This window comes from Hibiscus syriacus, unplaced genomic scaffold (genome assembly GCF_006381635.1).
Source record: "Hibiscus syriacus cultivar Baekdansim isolate YM2019G1 unplaced genomic scaffold, ASM638163v2 tig00111662_pilon, whole genome shotgun sequence".
Taxonomy (NCBI): Eukaryota; Viridiplantae; Streptophyta; class Magnoliopsida; order Malvales; family Malvaceae; genus Hibiscus; species Hibiscus syriacus.
This window is the reverse complement of record NW_024063150.1, coordinates 464,799-481,904: the sequence shown is the minus strand read 5'-3', so window position 1 is coordinate 481,904 and position 17,106 is coordinate 464,799. Positions and strand designations below refer to the sequence as shown.

The 17,106-nt window shown below is 32.0% G+C and overlaps 1 protein-coding gene across 1 annotated transcript; it reads right to left on the bottom strand.

The window, feature by feature from the left end:
* Positions 1-2,803: 2,803 nt before the first annotated feature.
* On the bottom strand, positions 2,804-16,051 carry LOC120167084. The gene is made up of 3 exons (XM_039176206.1): positions 15,731-16,051; positions 3,080-3,530; positions 2,804-3,030 (listed from the first exon to the last, which is right to left on the bottom strand). Exons 1-3 carry the CDS (start codon positions 16,049-16,051, stop codon positions 2,909-2,911), a joined length of 894 nt encoding a protein of 297 aa, XP_039032137.1. The 3' UTR covers positions 2,804-2,908.
* Positions 16,052-17,106: the final 1,055 nt, after the last annotated feature.

Here is a 17,106-nt window from a genome sequence, read left to right as displayed (position 1 = left end):
CCGTTTAATTTTCTCACTGAATTTAACATAATTAACATTTTTTCACTCAGCCGTTTTCTCGCTAAACGGCGTTATAAATGAGCTGTTATATAAATGCAAAACGATGTCGTTTTGGTAAAAGTTTTGTTTTTCTAAAACGGTTTTGTTTTAACGCCGTTAAATATTTAACAGCTGAGTGACCAAACATATTAATTATCTTAAATTTAGTGAGAAAATTAAACGGATTTAAAGTACAAGGAGTGAAATATGAGAGGAAAGTTAAGTGATGATTGGTGTAATTTATCCTTTTATTTAATGGTGTGTGTTTTCCCAAAAACGATGTCAACTCTATCATTTCTTAGGTATTGTACTCATAAGCATGCCGATGCTGTAATGATTTTATGTTTAATCTAATCTAATTTAATCGGAATATGTTCATCTTCATTTGGGAAAGCAAAATTGTTCATAGGTTCTTTGCTTAATACTAAAATAAGTGTTCAAACTATACATCTTTTTCCAAATAGACGCCTAAATTATTTTTTGATTCATCTTAGTGTCTAACGTTACAAACGTTACACATTTAGGTGTTCAGACCGTCAATGGTGACACGTGTCATAACCTGATAAATTTTAAAAACTAAAAAATTAAAATTATATATATATATATATATTAAAAAGAAAACACAAATTTTGAAATAAACTCAAAACTTTGAAAACCTTCATTTCAACCCCTAAACCCACGCCGACCATCGCCTTTTGCCGTCGTGAAGCTCCACCCGACCTCCCCTCCCCTGGAGACCAAAACCCCTGTGAAATCGTGACTGATCGATGGTCGATTGACGAGGAATCAACGTTTTATACCCCGCGAGACTTAGGATGAAAATCACGATCCCACACGATTCTGAAGCCAATCGACGGAAACTACGATGACATATGAGTAGGAGGATGATAGGCGCTATGTCGGTGGCGGTGGTCGTGACCAGAAAGGGCAGCGACGATAGATTAAGGTTAGGATTTGGGATTTTGGGGTTGTTTTATAATATAAGAAAAGTTAGTGTTTTTTTTATAAATATCATAACATTTATAAAAAATAAAATTAAAAATCACCTGATTGTGACACGTGTCATTTAATGGGAAAATTAACGCTGTTGACGGCCCGTGCACCTAAATGTCTAACGTTTGTAACGTCAGGCACCTGAATGAGTCAAAAATAGTTTAGACACCTATTTGAGAAAATCGGTATAATTTGGATACTTATTTTGGTATTAACCTAGTTTCTTCAATCCAAAAAGAATCTGCTGAGTATACTTTAAAAAAGTAAATATGCCCAAAGTTGGCTAAGAACATCATTCCTGGAATAAGATATGATATCTTCCATCATCAACTTATGATATGATTGCAAAAATTTTAAAATTTTAATAAAAAGATAACTGAAATATGATATGATTATAAAATCATGTAACGTGGATTTTCTAATCATAGGATATAGTTTGGATCAAATCAGATTTTTGATTAAATTAAAATTTATTTGAGTATTGTATGTCTTCACTTGTTACTTGATTCGATTTAAAATTTGATATGATTTTAGAAAATTTTGAACATGTACACACATCTGTCTCTCACAATTATATATATATATATATAATTTTTTTAGGCTTAATATAAAATTAAATTGTCCAATTTATACCATTTTTTTCTCATTTAGGGTTCTTAAATTATTATTTTTTGTCAATTTATGTGCGTAACGTTATTAAATATTATCATTTTAAGTGTCCTGACTGTAACGAACATTAAAAAACTCCGTTGAGTGACATATGTCGCATTTATATAATTTGAAAGTTTTATTTAAAATAAAAAACTTAAAATTATAATTTTTTAAAAACCAAATTTTTCCTAAATCTTAAGAAAACCTCAAAACTTTGAAAACCTTAATTTTAATCTCTATATCCTCACCAGCCACCATCCTTTTTCTTCGTCATTTATGTCAACTAGACCTACCTCCGATTGTATCTCCACCCAACAAACATCTACTGATGAACCCCAATCGAGATGTAAACTCGATGAATGATAAGAAAAAAAAAATTACGACATTTATACAACCCCACTGGACTCAACGGTGCTAGCAAAGACCAAAAAGAAGATGAAAATGGCGACTGTGCGATCATAGCTGGCAAGAGAGAAACTAGGGCTAGGGATTTGGGGATGATTTTAGAGATTCTTTTTGTAATTTTTAAAAAATTAAGATTTTTAAAAAAGAGATTATATTTTTCATTTTTTTTATAAATTACAATAATGTGACGTATATCACTTAATGAATTTTCTAAGGATATTATGATCGGGACACTTAAAATGGTAACATTAGGTACCTAGATTGACCAAAATTAAATTAGGAACCTTAATGGAAAAATGTATAAAATGTATAGTTTAAAAACTTTTTTATATTAAGCCATTTTTTATTAAGTAAAATAGGATTTTAACTAAAAAATATAGAGAGAATTATTATAATATTATTTCTAAATATTTGAGAGATAATTATTATCTCGGATAGAATATTTTTCTCATTAAAATCAGAACCACCAAATCTTATCAAAGTATTCTTAAGTATTTTAAACTATTTGTACTATTTCAAAGTATTAGAGTGATGATTTTTGGAAGAATGAAGCATTAATATATTAAAACTATTGTATATATATTCAAATTATCTTTACGTGAAATAGCAGTACTAATTATTAAAAAATACAGATGAACATGATGAATATAAGCAGAAAGCAAAGAGTGGATGATTTATGCAATCCAAGCACTGTGTGTATTGATTTAAGCTGCAAATGAGAGCCCATCTTAATCATATTTACTTTCTAAAGGAGAAACTATCAAATACAAACAATGGAGGAGAGAAAAAAAGCAAACCTCAAACAATAATATTGGCATGTTCAAAATGGAGGCAAGCTCCTGCTCAAGCCATTGATATTGGAAAATATTCCCACCAGGTCCTGCCTGTTAGGCAAAATGGATCTTCTCATGTCACCTGCTTTCTCGTCTCGGTTACAACCGGCTTCTTATTAACAAGAACGTTTCAAGTTTTGTCTCTTTTGCTCTGTCCTAAGAAAGCATATGCGTCTTTACCGTCGCTCTTGTCGCATCTCCCGGGTCGTCGGTCTTTGCCGATGTTGCCGCCTTTGGTGTCCAGACACAGTAAGTCCCCGGCGTCACCCTGTCGAGTTCACCGCCTTCCGACGCTGAACATGAATTTGTTTCGCGCTCTTCGCCCATGAGTTCCCTCAATGGCAAACGGCGCGATCGTGGTTTCACATCATGAGTTTGATAAATGTTGTTGTTGAGCAAGCTGGTGTCGGAAACTGGATAGGTTGGCCTGATTTGTCCGTTGTAAAAGATCTCATCCGCGGACACCGGAGACATCTTCGGGTCTCGACACACGAATGCAAACTCGAAACCATCGTCGTCTTCCTCGACAACTCTTGCAGCGATCTCAGCCAGCACGCGTGATGAAGACTGAGTGCTGAAGTTCGAGGAAACCGAAACAACCGAACCAGCCTGCATTTGCATACAAAGGAGATGGAATGGGATGAAAGAAGAATGAACAAAGAAAGTGTGAAGTTTGGGGGACTGGACTGTTCAAGAAAGATATTAATTATATTGATATAAAGTTATATTTAATCATTTAATTTTTGCATAAACCGAGTGATTTTCCCCCTCCTCGTAACATTATATTTATGTATGTGATTCTAGTCCTATAAATGGTGACTTTGTAAATCTCATAAGATATAAGCAATTGAAAATCAATATCTTCTCTCTCGTATTGTTATTTGTCTGTCTTTTGTTTATATCTCATTCTTATTATAAATTCTATTATTTTTTTAACACATTATCAACATGAATTCACTCAATTATCTTAACTATTGATTAATGTTTCTCGACAACAATTTCAATAAGATATTGATGACTACATTCACTACCTATTCAACTTAGCTTAAAAAGTTTGATATATTTTGTGTATCTATCTATTAAATTATGTTCAAATTTTTTGGTATATCTAATTTTTTTTATCAAGAGATTGATTTATTAAAATGTTAAGTTATAATATTATCAATAATGCTAAAATATAGATTAAGTTAATTGAGGATAATAGTAATAATTAGATAATATTTGAAATTAAATGAAATAGTTTTTTTTATTAATCTACGTAAGTATAATGTTCAAAGATAACTTTCAACCGTTTCACATTAAATACTTATACCCTTAATATTTTTGATGCTTGAACCCGAAACCAGTTGAACATTAAGATTTGGGCATCTTCATTTTGATTTACAATATTATTAAATATTGACGAACATGTAACAATTCGGACTATCGATCCTTTGATAAACTAAGATTAGGTACACCTCAATTTATTTGTGTACATTTGAAAACATACATTTTCTCGGCTTATATATGTATGTGCTATAAAGGTGTCAGGTACTTATTAGTTAGGGATAGCAAACGGGTGGGGCGAGTGCGGATACCCTTTCCTCAATCCCCATACACCTAATATTTTTGTATTCACCACCTACCCATCACCAACGACGAGTAATTTTTTAAATTCACACCCACCCATACAGATACATTCTCAAATCCACACCCGCTCACGTGATCCTGTGACCACTGACAAAATGACACGTGTTACTTTAAAAAATATATACTTTTAATTTAAAAAAAAAATAAAACTCATTCCTCCTTATTTTGACAAAAACGTATAACACATACTCACATCGTGTAAGTCAATAAAATAAAAAGTGTAGCACATAACACATACTTACACTGATGTAAGTGCCACATGTCATTTTGTCAATGGTCATAGGTTTCATGTTACTTTCCGTGACGAAAGTGGGTGAATCCGTTAACGGCATAAAACACCACGTATGAAATCGAGAATTTTAAAACATTGTGTGTGAAACTTAGAATTTGATATACTTCATGTATGAATGGGGTAATTAACCCAATTCGTAATGGTCTAAAATTTATAGGGTGAGTAATTAGTGGGCACTCAGATACAGGGGCAGGCGGATGCAGGACTGGTAAGGTCTCGAACCCATCACCTACTCACTACCCACGGTGGGTACACCTTTTTACATCCACACCAGCCCACTACCCACTAAACTTATGCCCATCCCCGCCCCAATTAGAGCAGGTGTGATGCAGAATCCACAAAATTATACCTATCTGCCATCTCTATTATTAGTTATAATTTTTTTTATTTGTTATATGATATATCAATATTAATAAAACTTTATGAGAATATATCAATATAGAACAATTAATTTTATTAATAAATAAAAAATCCAAAATTACAATATATATTTATGGTTAAAATCGTAAATTAATAATTGAGATACTCTCCTATAACCATTAACAGAAGTAACTAGGCACTGAATATCATATAAGGACCATACAAGAAAAATGTGAAACTGTCATCCAAAAAACTCAAAAAAAGGTAGATATGAACATATCTGACTAATAGCTACGATAAATAAACAATAACATGGATTAAACTACTGAAAGATCGTTGACAAAATCCAAATTAGTACCAAGCATCGTGAAAAAACTATCTACGATCGTAAGTTGCGTATCTAAATCCAATTCGAGAGTCCAAAGTAGGAAAGATCAATGGGATAACAAATGAGCGTCATCTTAATCAATCACGGTGATGTCAAATCCAAACCTGAGAAAAATAAATGAAAAAGACCGAAAAAAATAAAAAAAAATGCTAGAAGAAAGAGAACAAATATGCTATAAGAGTAAAGAAAATCATACCATAAAGACAAAGTTATTAGAAACAAAGAAAACAAAGATACAAGATAAAAAGAAATATCGACGACGAAAACCAGTATCAAGGCTAGTGTCCTTGTTTACTAACGAAAAATGAAAAAAATGATGAACACACTACAACAGACTTGGTCTATAATGACCTTTTTAGCCCAATAGCGGCATTTTAAAGCGCCGCTAAAATAGCTCATGGCGCAAAAGAAAGTGCCGCAAGAAACATCGCAAAAGGTTAGGTAATTTAGTGGTATTTTTTTGAATAAATGCCACAAAAGGTTAGGTAATTTAGCGGTATTTTTTTAATAAATGCCGCAAAAGGTTAGGTAATTTAGCGGTGTTTTTGGAACAAACGCCGCAAAAGGTTAGGTCATTTAGCGGCGTTTTTGGAACAAACGCCGTAATTATGTAGTCCATTAGTGGCGTTTTTACCTTAAACCGCTGCAAATGAAACCTGATTTGCAAATGTTATTTTCTGCTATTTATTACCCAAATATAATATCATGTAGCAATATCCAATAACAATAATCTTAAAATTTAATTATGACTCGAATTAAGTAAAAATAGTTGACATAAATAAATCAAAGTTTACAAACATGTAAGTGAAATGTAATGTACTTTAACATCATTAACTAGAATAAACAATGGCAAGAACACTTTGAACAATGCATATTCTAACCACTGCCTTAGTTAGAATGGCTTCTCTCATCAGCAAAGTCATCATGTCACCACTAGGAAGATACTCCATGATAGATACTTAGCATCTTGAAAACAATAATAATGTCTTCTCTCAAACTGGCAACTTCTGCAAGCAACTTCCTTTCAGCTCTCACACGTTCAACCTATGTTACATGAACAATCTGTGAGTCTAATGAAATGAAATAAGTACGAAAACAACATGAGAGAGAGATAGAGAATTTACATGCACAATCTGTGAGCCTTCATTGCCCTTTCATGGGAAAGGAAGTAAAAAAAAGAAACAGTTTTTCTTGTTTGATGAAGCATCGTTAAATTTTTCTTCCATGTAAACTGTAAATGGAGAATCTCTTCATCCATTTCACCAAATAAATCCCTTAGTTCCGGATCACCGGGAAGTAAAAAAGGGTCAAATTTTGCCATTACAGGTCAAATTTTTAATCCAATATTTTGCTACAAAGCTGATTGGCATGGAGAATACAACATACTGTGAATATTTTGTCAGTTAGTTCTGAGGGAAGCAATCATATATTAACACTGAAAAAACAAAGAATAAAATTTCATGTTTTAACAAAAGCTTATAGTCCGAAAACTTTACCTCAATAAATCATTATTGACAAGAAAATGATTATTTCCAATGAAACCCATTTAGTTGAAATGATTATTTCCAACAAAATTGGTAATAGTCTGAAATGAACAAAAAAAAAACCAATTTTTCTTGAAATGATTATTACCATAACACTAAAAAAACTCTTTTTCAATTCTTCGAAAACTGCATATTAAATTCTGCAGACCGTCCATGAACCACAGCCAAAAGTTCATGGCAATAAGAGCCAACGCCCACTGATATACGTGTAGTCATGGGCAGTGGCAGAATTGTCATCATAGCATTTTATCAAACACCGTGCATGCATCAACATGGGAACTGACTTGGGTCTTCCGATTCCATTAATGGGCACCAAGTTTCTCCATCAAATTAAAGTCTCCCAGAACCAAAATAAAAACAATGGACTGATTGTTCTGTTCGCATAAAAACAAATTGAAGTATTGTTCTATAGTTGTACCAAAATTACATTTGTTCCTTTTCCCCTCCTGGAATTTGCTAGATAAAGAGCCGACCAGTTATATCCTTTTAGCGTTTGTAGCAGTTTTCCAGTAGAAGGCGGCAGAATAATAATAAAATAAATAAAAGGCAAGAAACATAGATAATGGCGAGAATAGAAAGAGAAAACGAACCAGTAGAAGGCGAAGGCGAGAATCAAACTAGTAGAGAGCGAAACTGAATTTTGAGCCTTGAGGATTGACCGACGGCACAACGGTGGTGATTGGCGCTCCAATTTGATGAAGATGGTCTACTGCTGAGGATGGAGGAAGATTAGATTAAAAATAAATTAGGGATCGGGCGGAAGAAATGTTAGAGATATATACATCCTATGGCTGCGTTTTATCAAAAAAAAGCCACCGTTTATAAATCTATAGCGGCATTTCTACTAAAAAGGCCACTAATGTAAATGGTTTTTGTGGCGATTGTAATAAAACGCCACCAATGTACTAGTCTATTGCGGCGTTTATACTGATAATGCTACTAAAAGTAAATGGCTTTTGCGGCATTTCTCAAAAAAATCACTTGTACTAGTCTATTGCGGAGTTTGAAAAAAAGGCACTATTATAAAAGTCTATAGCGGTGTTTGTCTAAAATGCCACTGTTTATCATTTTATAATGGTGTTTCTACTGAAAATGCCAATAAAAGTAATTGTGTTTGCGGCGTTTCTCAAAAAATGCCACTAATTTTGACATTTAGTGGCGTTCATATAAACGCCGCGATTTGTAAAATGTTAAGGTAGTTTTCTTAGTAAAGGCCACTCTGACGGCAAGTTAGAGAAAATGAAGAAGCAACCAATACCAAAGGCCTTGGTGATACTATTACTGAAAAAAATAATAAATCTAGTTGAAAACAAAATAATTATTTATCTTTAATATCCTTATAACACTCCTTAATGTGTAGGATTCTATCCATATAAACAGCGGCTTTGTAAAGCCCATAAGATATAAGCAATTTAAAGCAAAAACTTCTCCTTGATATTGTTATTTCTCTCTTTCGTTTATCTCTTGTTTCTATTATAAATTTTTATAATTTTATAATAATCAACACAATGTAACACCCTAAATTTGACTCAACTAAAACCGAATTATATGGGTGTTATATAGAATCACCGCAAATATTAACTTTTTTATATATAAAAAATTCGTTATCCAAAACCCTTTTTAGGATCGATGGATTGAGGAAAATAATTAATTTATTGTCTTTGTTCTAGTGAATATCTTCTCATCTTTACGGTTAATCTCAGCCTTTAATTTCTCTCATCCATTGGTCTAAAAAAATCTAAAACTTTATCTGTTTGCTGTTTTTTCCCCTCATGAATTTGGTTATGTTATATTGCTTTTGAATTATATATGAGACTGAGAAATCATGCCATTTTTTTACATTAATTGATGTAAATTCGTTTCTGTTTCGAAACTCCTAAAATGATGACATGTATTTAATTGTGTAACTAATTATATTGACATGTTAAACTTAATACTTACTATGTATATATCATGTTGTTAAAAAAAATGTATATATTATATTGAAGATCTATATGTGTACAATTATGATGAACATGATATGTATGTATAGTAATTAAACATGTTTTGTGTGCATACATTAAGCTAGATGTATGTTTGTGATCAATGGCAGATTTAGAAATTTTTTTGAGGATGGACACACATATATTAATAATATAATTTTTTTGATAGATTAAATTTCAAGGTGAGCACACATATATTAATGAAGAAAACTTCAAATTTTAAAGAAGAAATTTGAATTCTAGGAAATTCCAGGATCGGTACGTGCCCACCTTACTTAACGTACGTCCGCCACTGCTTGTGATGTAATATAAATATATGAATAATGCCTTGAGTTAGTTGCTAGGTATGTATGTATGTATGTAAAATTGATATATAGTTACTATATGTATATTGATTGATCATTATATTAGTTATTGCGTAGAGAAGCATTTTAAGTATGTGAACATATAAACATATATGTTGCCTTTTTTTTTTGGAAAGATATAAACAAATATGTTGTGATATGATACGTTTGGATGATAGGTATGTCTTGTTGAAGATACATTGATGATAAAGATTGAATACTTATATTAAATGTATTGCTCGTTTTTTAATTATATGCTAGATATTTTTTAGAGTAAATTACATGTTTAGTACTTAAATTATCAGTTTTTGTACCTAAACTTTTATTATTTTTAGAATCATATCTAATGTGAAACCTCAAATTTTGGTTAGTGATGCAAGCTTTAAAAGTTTAGTGACCAAAGTATAAATTTGTAAAAGTTTAGGGACCAAAAATATAATTTTTAAAAGTTATATATTGTGTTATGTAAATGAATAGTTTGTCCCGAATTAAATGTTTTTGTGGGAATCAGAATTTTGATTCGGGATTTGTACTAAAAGCTATAAAGTAGTAAAGTTTGATAAGAAATCAGATATCAACCAAATTTTCATGAAAATTTGAAGGATGCTAGATAAAGGTTGAAAATATTATTTCTATATTTTTAGAACAGCGAAATTAATATGGATCAATGGAATTGAAGTTAATTTTCATTATTTAGCCAAAATTGGGAAAGTTTGGTGACTAAATTGCAATTTTCAAAAATTGCAAGGCCAAAGTAGAAAATCAACTATAAGTTGGTTCATCTTTGACTATGGGATATTTTAATGGAAGATATTTCAATGGCAAATGGTAATTATCTAGATTTATTAATGGCAAATTTGGGATTTCTCATAAAATAAATTTTAAATTCATTTAAATTAGGATAAAGCCATGTGTTTGAGTGATAATTAGGAAGAGAAAAAAAGAAAATTTTCAACCTTCTTCTTCCTCAAACCTTAAACTCCATGAAAGGTAAGGAAAGGATTTTCAATTTCAATTTTAGGCTTATTTAATTGATTTTTGGATTAAGCTATTAGATAGAGAATTAATCTTGTTGAAATTTCTATCATTTGGTATAAAAAGTTCATGAAAACATGCTTGGATGATGAATTTTATGATTTGGTTGGTTGAAGAACAAGTTGGGTGTTGGTGATTTAAAGCTTGATTTTTATGTTATTGGTGTTATAGATTAATTTACAAGTCTTAGTGATAAGCAAAATCAAGTATAAAAGCTTATATGGGTTTTGGCCAAGTTAGGGATTATTGGGAAATTTGGTTGAATTTTGATTTAATTTGATGTTATGATAATTGGAATTGCATGAATTTGATCTTAGGAGCTTGAATTCATGCTTGAATTTGAATGAAATCCTTGCCCTATTGCTTAATGAAGATTCGCCAAAGGGGGAAAATAGGGGAAAATTATTCAAAAATTTCCTATGGTTTAGAATTAATATTGGAATGATTCTACATGCTTTGGAAATTAATTTGAATTAATTTAGAACCTTGAAATAGAAAAAGGGCTAGTTTGCATGTTTCGAGAATTGAGGGACATTTATGCATAAATGTGTAAATTGGAGTATTCAATGTTGAATTTTAATTATAGAATGCTAGAATTTTAAGTTAAATAAGTGATTTGGGATCAAAGTGTAAATTTGGGTAAATTTGGTGATGGAATTTGAATAGTCTCAAAAGTTGGGACTTAATTATGAATTTTCAAATGCGATGGTATTATTTTAGTATGAAATTTTAATGCTGGAAATTTTAGTAATTTATGTGAAATGATCATAATGGTGAAGGATCATTATGAATTAAATGGAAAGGCTGATATGAATTCAAAAAGGAAATTCATAACTAGTGGTTTAATTGTGAAATTTGTAACAGTTGAAGGGAGGATGATGAAAATAAATATTTATGGAATCAAATGAAGATTTTGGGAAGTTGAAATTATTATGGATTTATGATTTAGTTTTTTATTGATTAATTATCGATTTTATTTCTATAGACTTTTATATTATTAAGTTTAGATTATTTTAGTACGATACCATCATATAGTTTGAATATTTTATGTTATTAAATGATGTTGCCAGACCAAGATAAGTCTAGTGATCCAAGTGACTCGAAAGGGAAGGAAAGTGCGAGATTGAGAAGATTATCGTAGAAAATGTTCAATAGTGAGGCAAAGGTGAGTGCATATTTAATTTGTATTTATGTTTACGTACGAACTTTGACTTACGATGAGCCAGTAACGGAGTCACTATGGTAAGAAGTTACTCCTAAATATTATGAGATTTGTGATTCATGTATAAATGTTCATTTGGAAAGCTAATAGAATTATGGAATAAACTAAAGATGTTAATTAGGGAAAGTTGACTAGAAATTATGATTTGAATAATAAGTTTAGAAAATCACCAAAAATTATAGAGAAGTGATTAGAGAATGATATCTATACCATTCGATTTGTATATCAGTTTAGTTTCAATTAAAAAAAACGGATATTGATTTAGAGGTGTACACAAAAAGATATAAATTTTTAATCGATGATAAGTTAGAAAATAGGGCAGCAGATTATGCTCAAAACAAATTTTGTAAGTCAACTTTAAAAATTCGCTATAAATTGTACAAGTTGAACTAGAAGAAGTACCTTATGTGGTTAGATTCATTCGAGTATAGTTTCTAATGGTATAAACAAAATAATTTTTAAGAATTTATACTGATATAGAATAATATTTCTTTGAAGGTAGTACAAACTACCAGAGTATGAAATTTTGATAAATTATGTAATTGAAGCAGTTGAAAGTAAAGGATTAAATTTAAAACTTAATGATGCTTATATTTGAATTATAAATAAAGTATCAAAGTGAGAGTAGTTTATTTATTTAATTATTATGATTGAGAACGACTTGCGATAAGTCAATCTCATTTTATTTTCAAGTATGATTTATAAATTTTAATTATTGATGATTTCCATAATATTTTCAATAAGTTCTATGAATGATTTTGGATGTGAACTGCCTAAGTACGATTTTTATGATGATGAATTTAAAGGCTTATGATTTTCAAATGTTGATTAATTAATGATTCTATTATGATAGATAAGCCCATTGTATGTTGCCCTGCGAGTTGTAGGTACATTTGGCATGCCATTAAGTTGAGTACTTTCCAGTTATCACTTAAGTTATGGTACATTCGTGTACGTAATGATCTGCACTATTGGTGCTCATGTTATGATTGCACTTGAAGTGCATTATATGTTTCAGTTAAGATTGACACTGTGATGTGTCTAGTGCACACCTTATGTTATACTCATGTTGTAACACCCCCAACATGTATCCGACCCGGATACGAGTTCGAGATGTCACATTGACTTTTTAAAACAATAACTTAACTAAAATAATAAAACATTTGAACTTATATTAAGAAAATACGATATTATACATAGGTTTATACCAAGTTCACAAAATACTTAGAGTATACACAACTTAAACTTTTGGTTACATGCCAACAGTGATTTACATAACAAAATGACTTACACTTTAAGTTGCTTCTGATCTGATGGTTGCAGGAGTAATGTTGTCCCAACTGACTAATCTTGATTGTCTACCTTCTCAGATCCTACATGTAAAACACTTACATGCTAAGTCATCGACTTAGTGAGGCATAACAATAATAGAAATAAAATATAATAATAATGCATAATGTGATGAAGTGTAATGAAATCATATATTTAATCAATGCAATTTACATAACTATGTTTCCTACACATAAGCTCATAAATTAACCAATCATGAATTCATATTCATAAGTTCACTAGCCCATGGTATTATACTGAGAACCTAAGGTATACGAGTACAATAAGGTTGTGCACTATGATGTCACCACAACTAATATAAATGCAGCCAAGTGTCACGTAGATTTACACCGAAGTACCGTGTAGAATTGCACCGCAGTGCCATAAAAAATGTCCCTAAGGACCACATAGAAATTCCTTAAGAATCATATACATATTCCAAAGACCAATCATATATCCCAAAGGACCTCATAAATGTTCCAAATGATACATATATGTCCCGAAGGACCGCATAGACCCTCGACTCATGGTATGCCAACTATACCTATAGCTCTCATCTATATAACATTGGCTTTTTACAATTCACATAGTGTATCTCATAGACATAATTTTTTACCTTTATCACATGGCTCATGTAACTTTTCATACATATTCATTTAAAGCATGTCACATAATACATATGGTATAAATTCATATCATGTATCATAATATAGAATGTAATCATGTATTAGTGTATTGACTCTAGACTTATCACAAGTCTAAAGTTTAATATACAATTATAATCCTACTATGCATATGCACTCACCTATAACTCTTTGCCTTTCCCTCGATTGTTCTTACTTGCAAATGGTTACGGAGCTCATGTAGGCTCAATATCTACATAAATATAATTTCCAAGACATTATCAGAAACCTAAACATATAATTCGATTCTAATAACTTAAGCTACTTAAGGAAAAAAATTCACATTTTTCCCTTAAGAGGTATCGGTACCCCTAAGTACGATACCGATACTTCTCTTCAGAAGGGTATCGATACACTACTGGGGTATTGGTACCCAAATTAAATTCGATATTTACAGGTATCAATACATGCTTAATGGTATCGGTATCTATGGTATCAATACCCCTACTTTGGGTGTCGGTACCTCATGAAGATATTCATCAAAATTGGTCTTAGGGTATCGGTACCCATTCATAGGGTATCGATACCCCTTGCCCAGAACAACCTATTTTCACCCGAAAATTATAAACACTTCACCCAATTTTCATATATAAAGCCCTTGTTATACTACCAAACTCAACAATAGATACTTTAACTATCTTTTATCATTCCAACACCTTATTATCTTCCATATATCTCCCAAATTATTAAAACTAAGAATCTCACTAATTTTTCCATGTAATCCAAAATTTGTTCCAACACTTATAACTTCTTATTCATACCTATGAAAAGTCAAATTCAACTTCTAAATTCATTTAAACCTTCTTATTCAAATTTTCACTTAAAAACTCCACACCTTAAATCCTCCATATCTTGCTATTCTTTGAATGTTAAACCACTTTAAACCTTAGTTTAGGTTTCCTAATCTTCCAAGAATCTAAAATATGTATAATTTACAAGAATTATTCAACGAAAGGAATTCTTACCTTAGCTATCAGCTCACGAAGAAGAAAAGGAGAAATGATGAAGAGTAAGGAATTATCTGGAAAATGAAATCCCATAACCCCCTTTTGCACGTGTTATAAAATCCCTTGGCTAAAATTTTTAATTCATTTCCCTTGCTAAAAGACTCTTTTACCCTTCCATCTTTCATTCCTTTGATATGCATCCTACACAAATTTTTCCAATTAAGTCCTTATACTTTTCAATCTATCTAATATGGTCACTGAAATTTAAAATCTCACACTTTGGTCACTAACCTGATATTGAGGATGTTACAAATCTCCACCTTAAGAAAATTCATCCTCGAATTTTCATTACACGAACAAATGAGGGTACTGATGTCGCATATCCTCTTCACGTTCCCACGTGGCTTTCTCTACTTTGTGATTTCTACATAGCACTTTGACCAACAGAACCATTTTATTCCTTAACTATTTGACTTCATAAGCCAATATTTGCAACGGTTCTTCTTCATATGTCAGATTAGGTTGGACTTCTACTTGCTCTGGCGTAACGATGTGTGAGGGATCAGATATATATCTCCTTAACATGGATACATGAAAGACGTTATGAATTTTGTCCATTTCCGGTGGTAAAGATAACTGATATGCTACTGGTCCTATCCGCTTAACAACCTCATATAGCCCGGTGAATCTCGGACTCAACTTTCCTTTCTGACCAAACCGTAATACTTTCTTCCAGGGAGATACCTTCAGGAAAACTTTATCTCCAACTTCAAATTCAATCTCTTTTCTTTTAAGGTCAGAATAGGACTTTTGCTGATCAAATGCCACTTTGAGATTATGTTGAATTTCTCTTCCACATCTTGAATCAAATCCAAACCAAGAACGCTTAGATCTTTGAGTTCATACCAGTTTAATGGAGTATGACATTTCCTCTATATAACGCCTTATAGGGTGCCATCTTAATACTGGTTTGGTAACTATTGTTGTAACCGAACTCTGCCAGAGGTAAATACTTTTCCCACGCCCTTTGAATTCCATTATACATGCTCTCAACATATCTTCCAAGATTTGAAATCCTCTCTGATTTCCCGTCAGTCTGAGGGTGAAAGGCCGTACTAAAATTTAAGCGAGTCCCCAACGCTTCATGCAAGGATTTCCAGAATCTTGAAGTGAATTGAGGGTCTCGATCATAAACGATGGAAACAGACACTCTATGCAATCTAATAACTTCTCTGATATACAGCTCCGCATACTTCTCCATAGAGAAATCATTTCTGACATGAAGGAAATGTGTTGAGTTGGTCAATCGGTCAACAATTGCCCAGATTGAATCTCTTTTGTTTAGAGTCAGGGGTAACCCTGAAACAAAGTCCATCGTCACATTTTCCCACTTCCATTGAGGAATGGAAAACGGTTGCAATAATTCTGATGAGACTTGATACTCGGCTTTGACTTTTGACATACTAAACACCTAGACACAAATTCGGTGATACTTCATTAACTCCTCATCGTCGGGTATCACAATTCTTCCTTTATAATACAAATTTCCATCCGACTTAATCTCAACATCTTTAATTTCTCAATTCTTTACTTGTTCTACTCTTTTTAAACACAATTCATCTTTACTTTGTAGTTCTCCAATTTGATCCAACCATGTTGGTTTAAGCTTTAACTCTGTACATAGACCACCGTCTCCAGTCAAAGATAATCTTGCGTCCATAGCTTGTAAGGTTGCAAACATTTTTCTACTTAGAGCTTCTGCTACCACGTTAGATTTTTTCGGGATGGAAGTCAATTATTACATCATAATCCTTTAAGAACTCAACCCATCTCCTTTGCCTCAAATTAAGCTCTTTTTGAGTCATTAGATACTTCAAACTCTTATGATCCATATACAAGTAACAACATTCTCGTACAGGTAGTGACGCCAAATTTTGAGAGCGAACACTACAACAACCATTTCCAAGTCATGAGTTAGATAATTCTTTTCATGTGGTTTCAACCGTCTGGATGCATACGCTACCACTTTCCCCTTTTGCATTAATACACATCCCAATCCATTATGGGAAGCGTCACTAAAAACCCCAAAATTCGTGCCAGATTCAGGTTGAACCAATACATGAGCTTCTATCAAAATTCTCTTCTCCAGCAACTCTTGCAATTGATTCTTCAGCTCTTGCAATTCTTTCGGAGCCATACGATATGGTGCTATTGCAATCGGAGTTGTTCCCGAAATCATCTCAATTTGAAATTCTACCTCTCTATCTGGAGGTAATCTTGGTAACTTGATCGCTTGTAAATGTATATGCTATGGCAAGCAAATCTGTGCTAGTATACACAATCGATGCAAGTAATATAGTAGTGAGTGAGTATTGTCTCCACAGGGATTATATTAGGAATATGTTTTTACCACAACTAGAACTAATGTCA

Bases quoted from the DNA above. Each gene is read 5' to 3' on its own strand.
- LOC120167084 (XM_039176206.1), bottom strand. From the start codon at position 16,051: ATGGACTTTGTTTCAGGGTTACCCCTGACTCTAAACAAAAGAGATTCA. The intron at 3,531-15,730 runs GTTGAGAGCATG...ATGCAAATGCAG, and splicing joins TTTCAAATCTTGGAAGATAT to GCTGGTTCGGTTGTTTCGGT. The intron at 3,031-3,079 runs AGGACAGAGCAA...GTTAATAAGAAG, and splicing joins AAAGACGCATATGCTTTCTT to CCGGTTGTAACCGAGACGAG.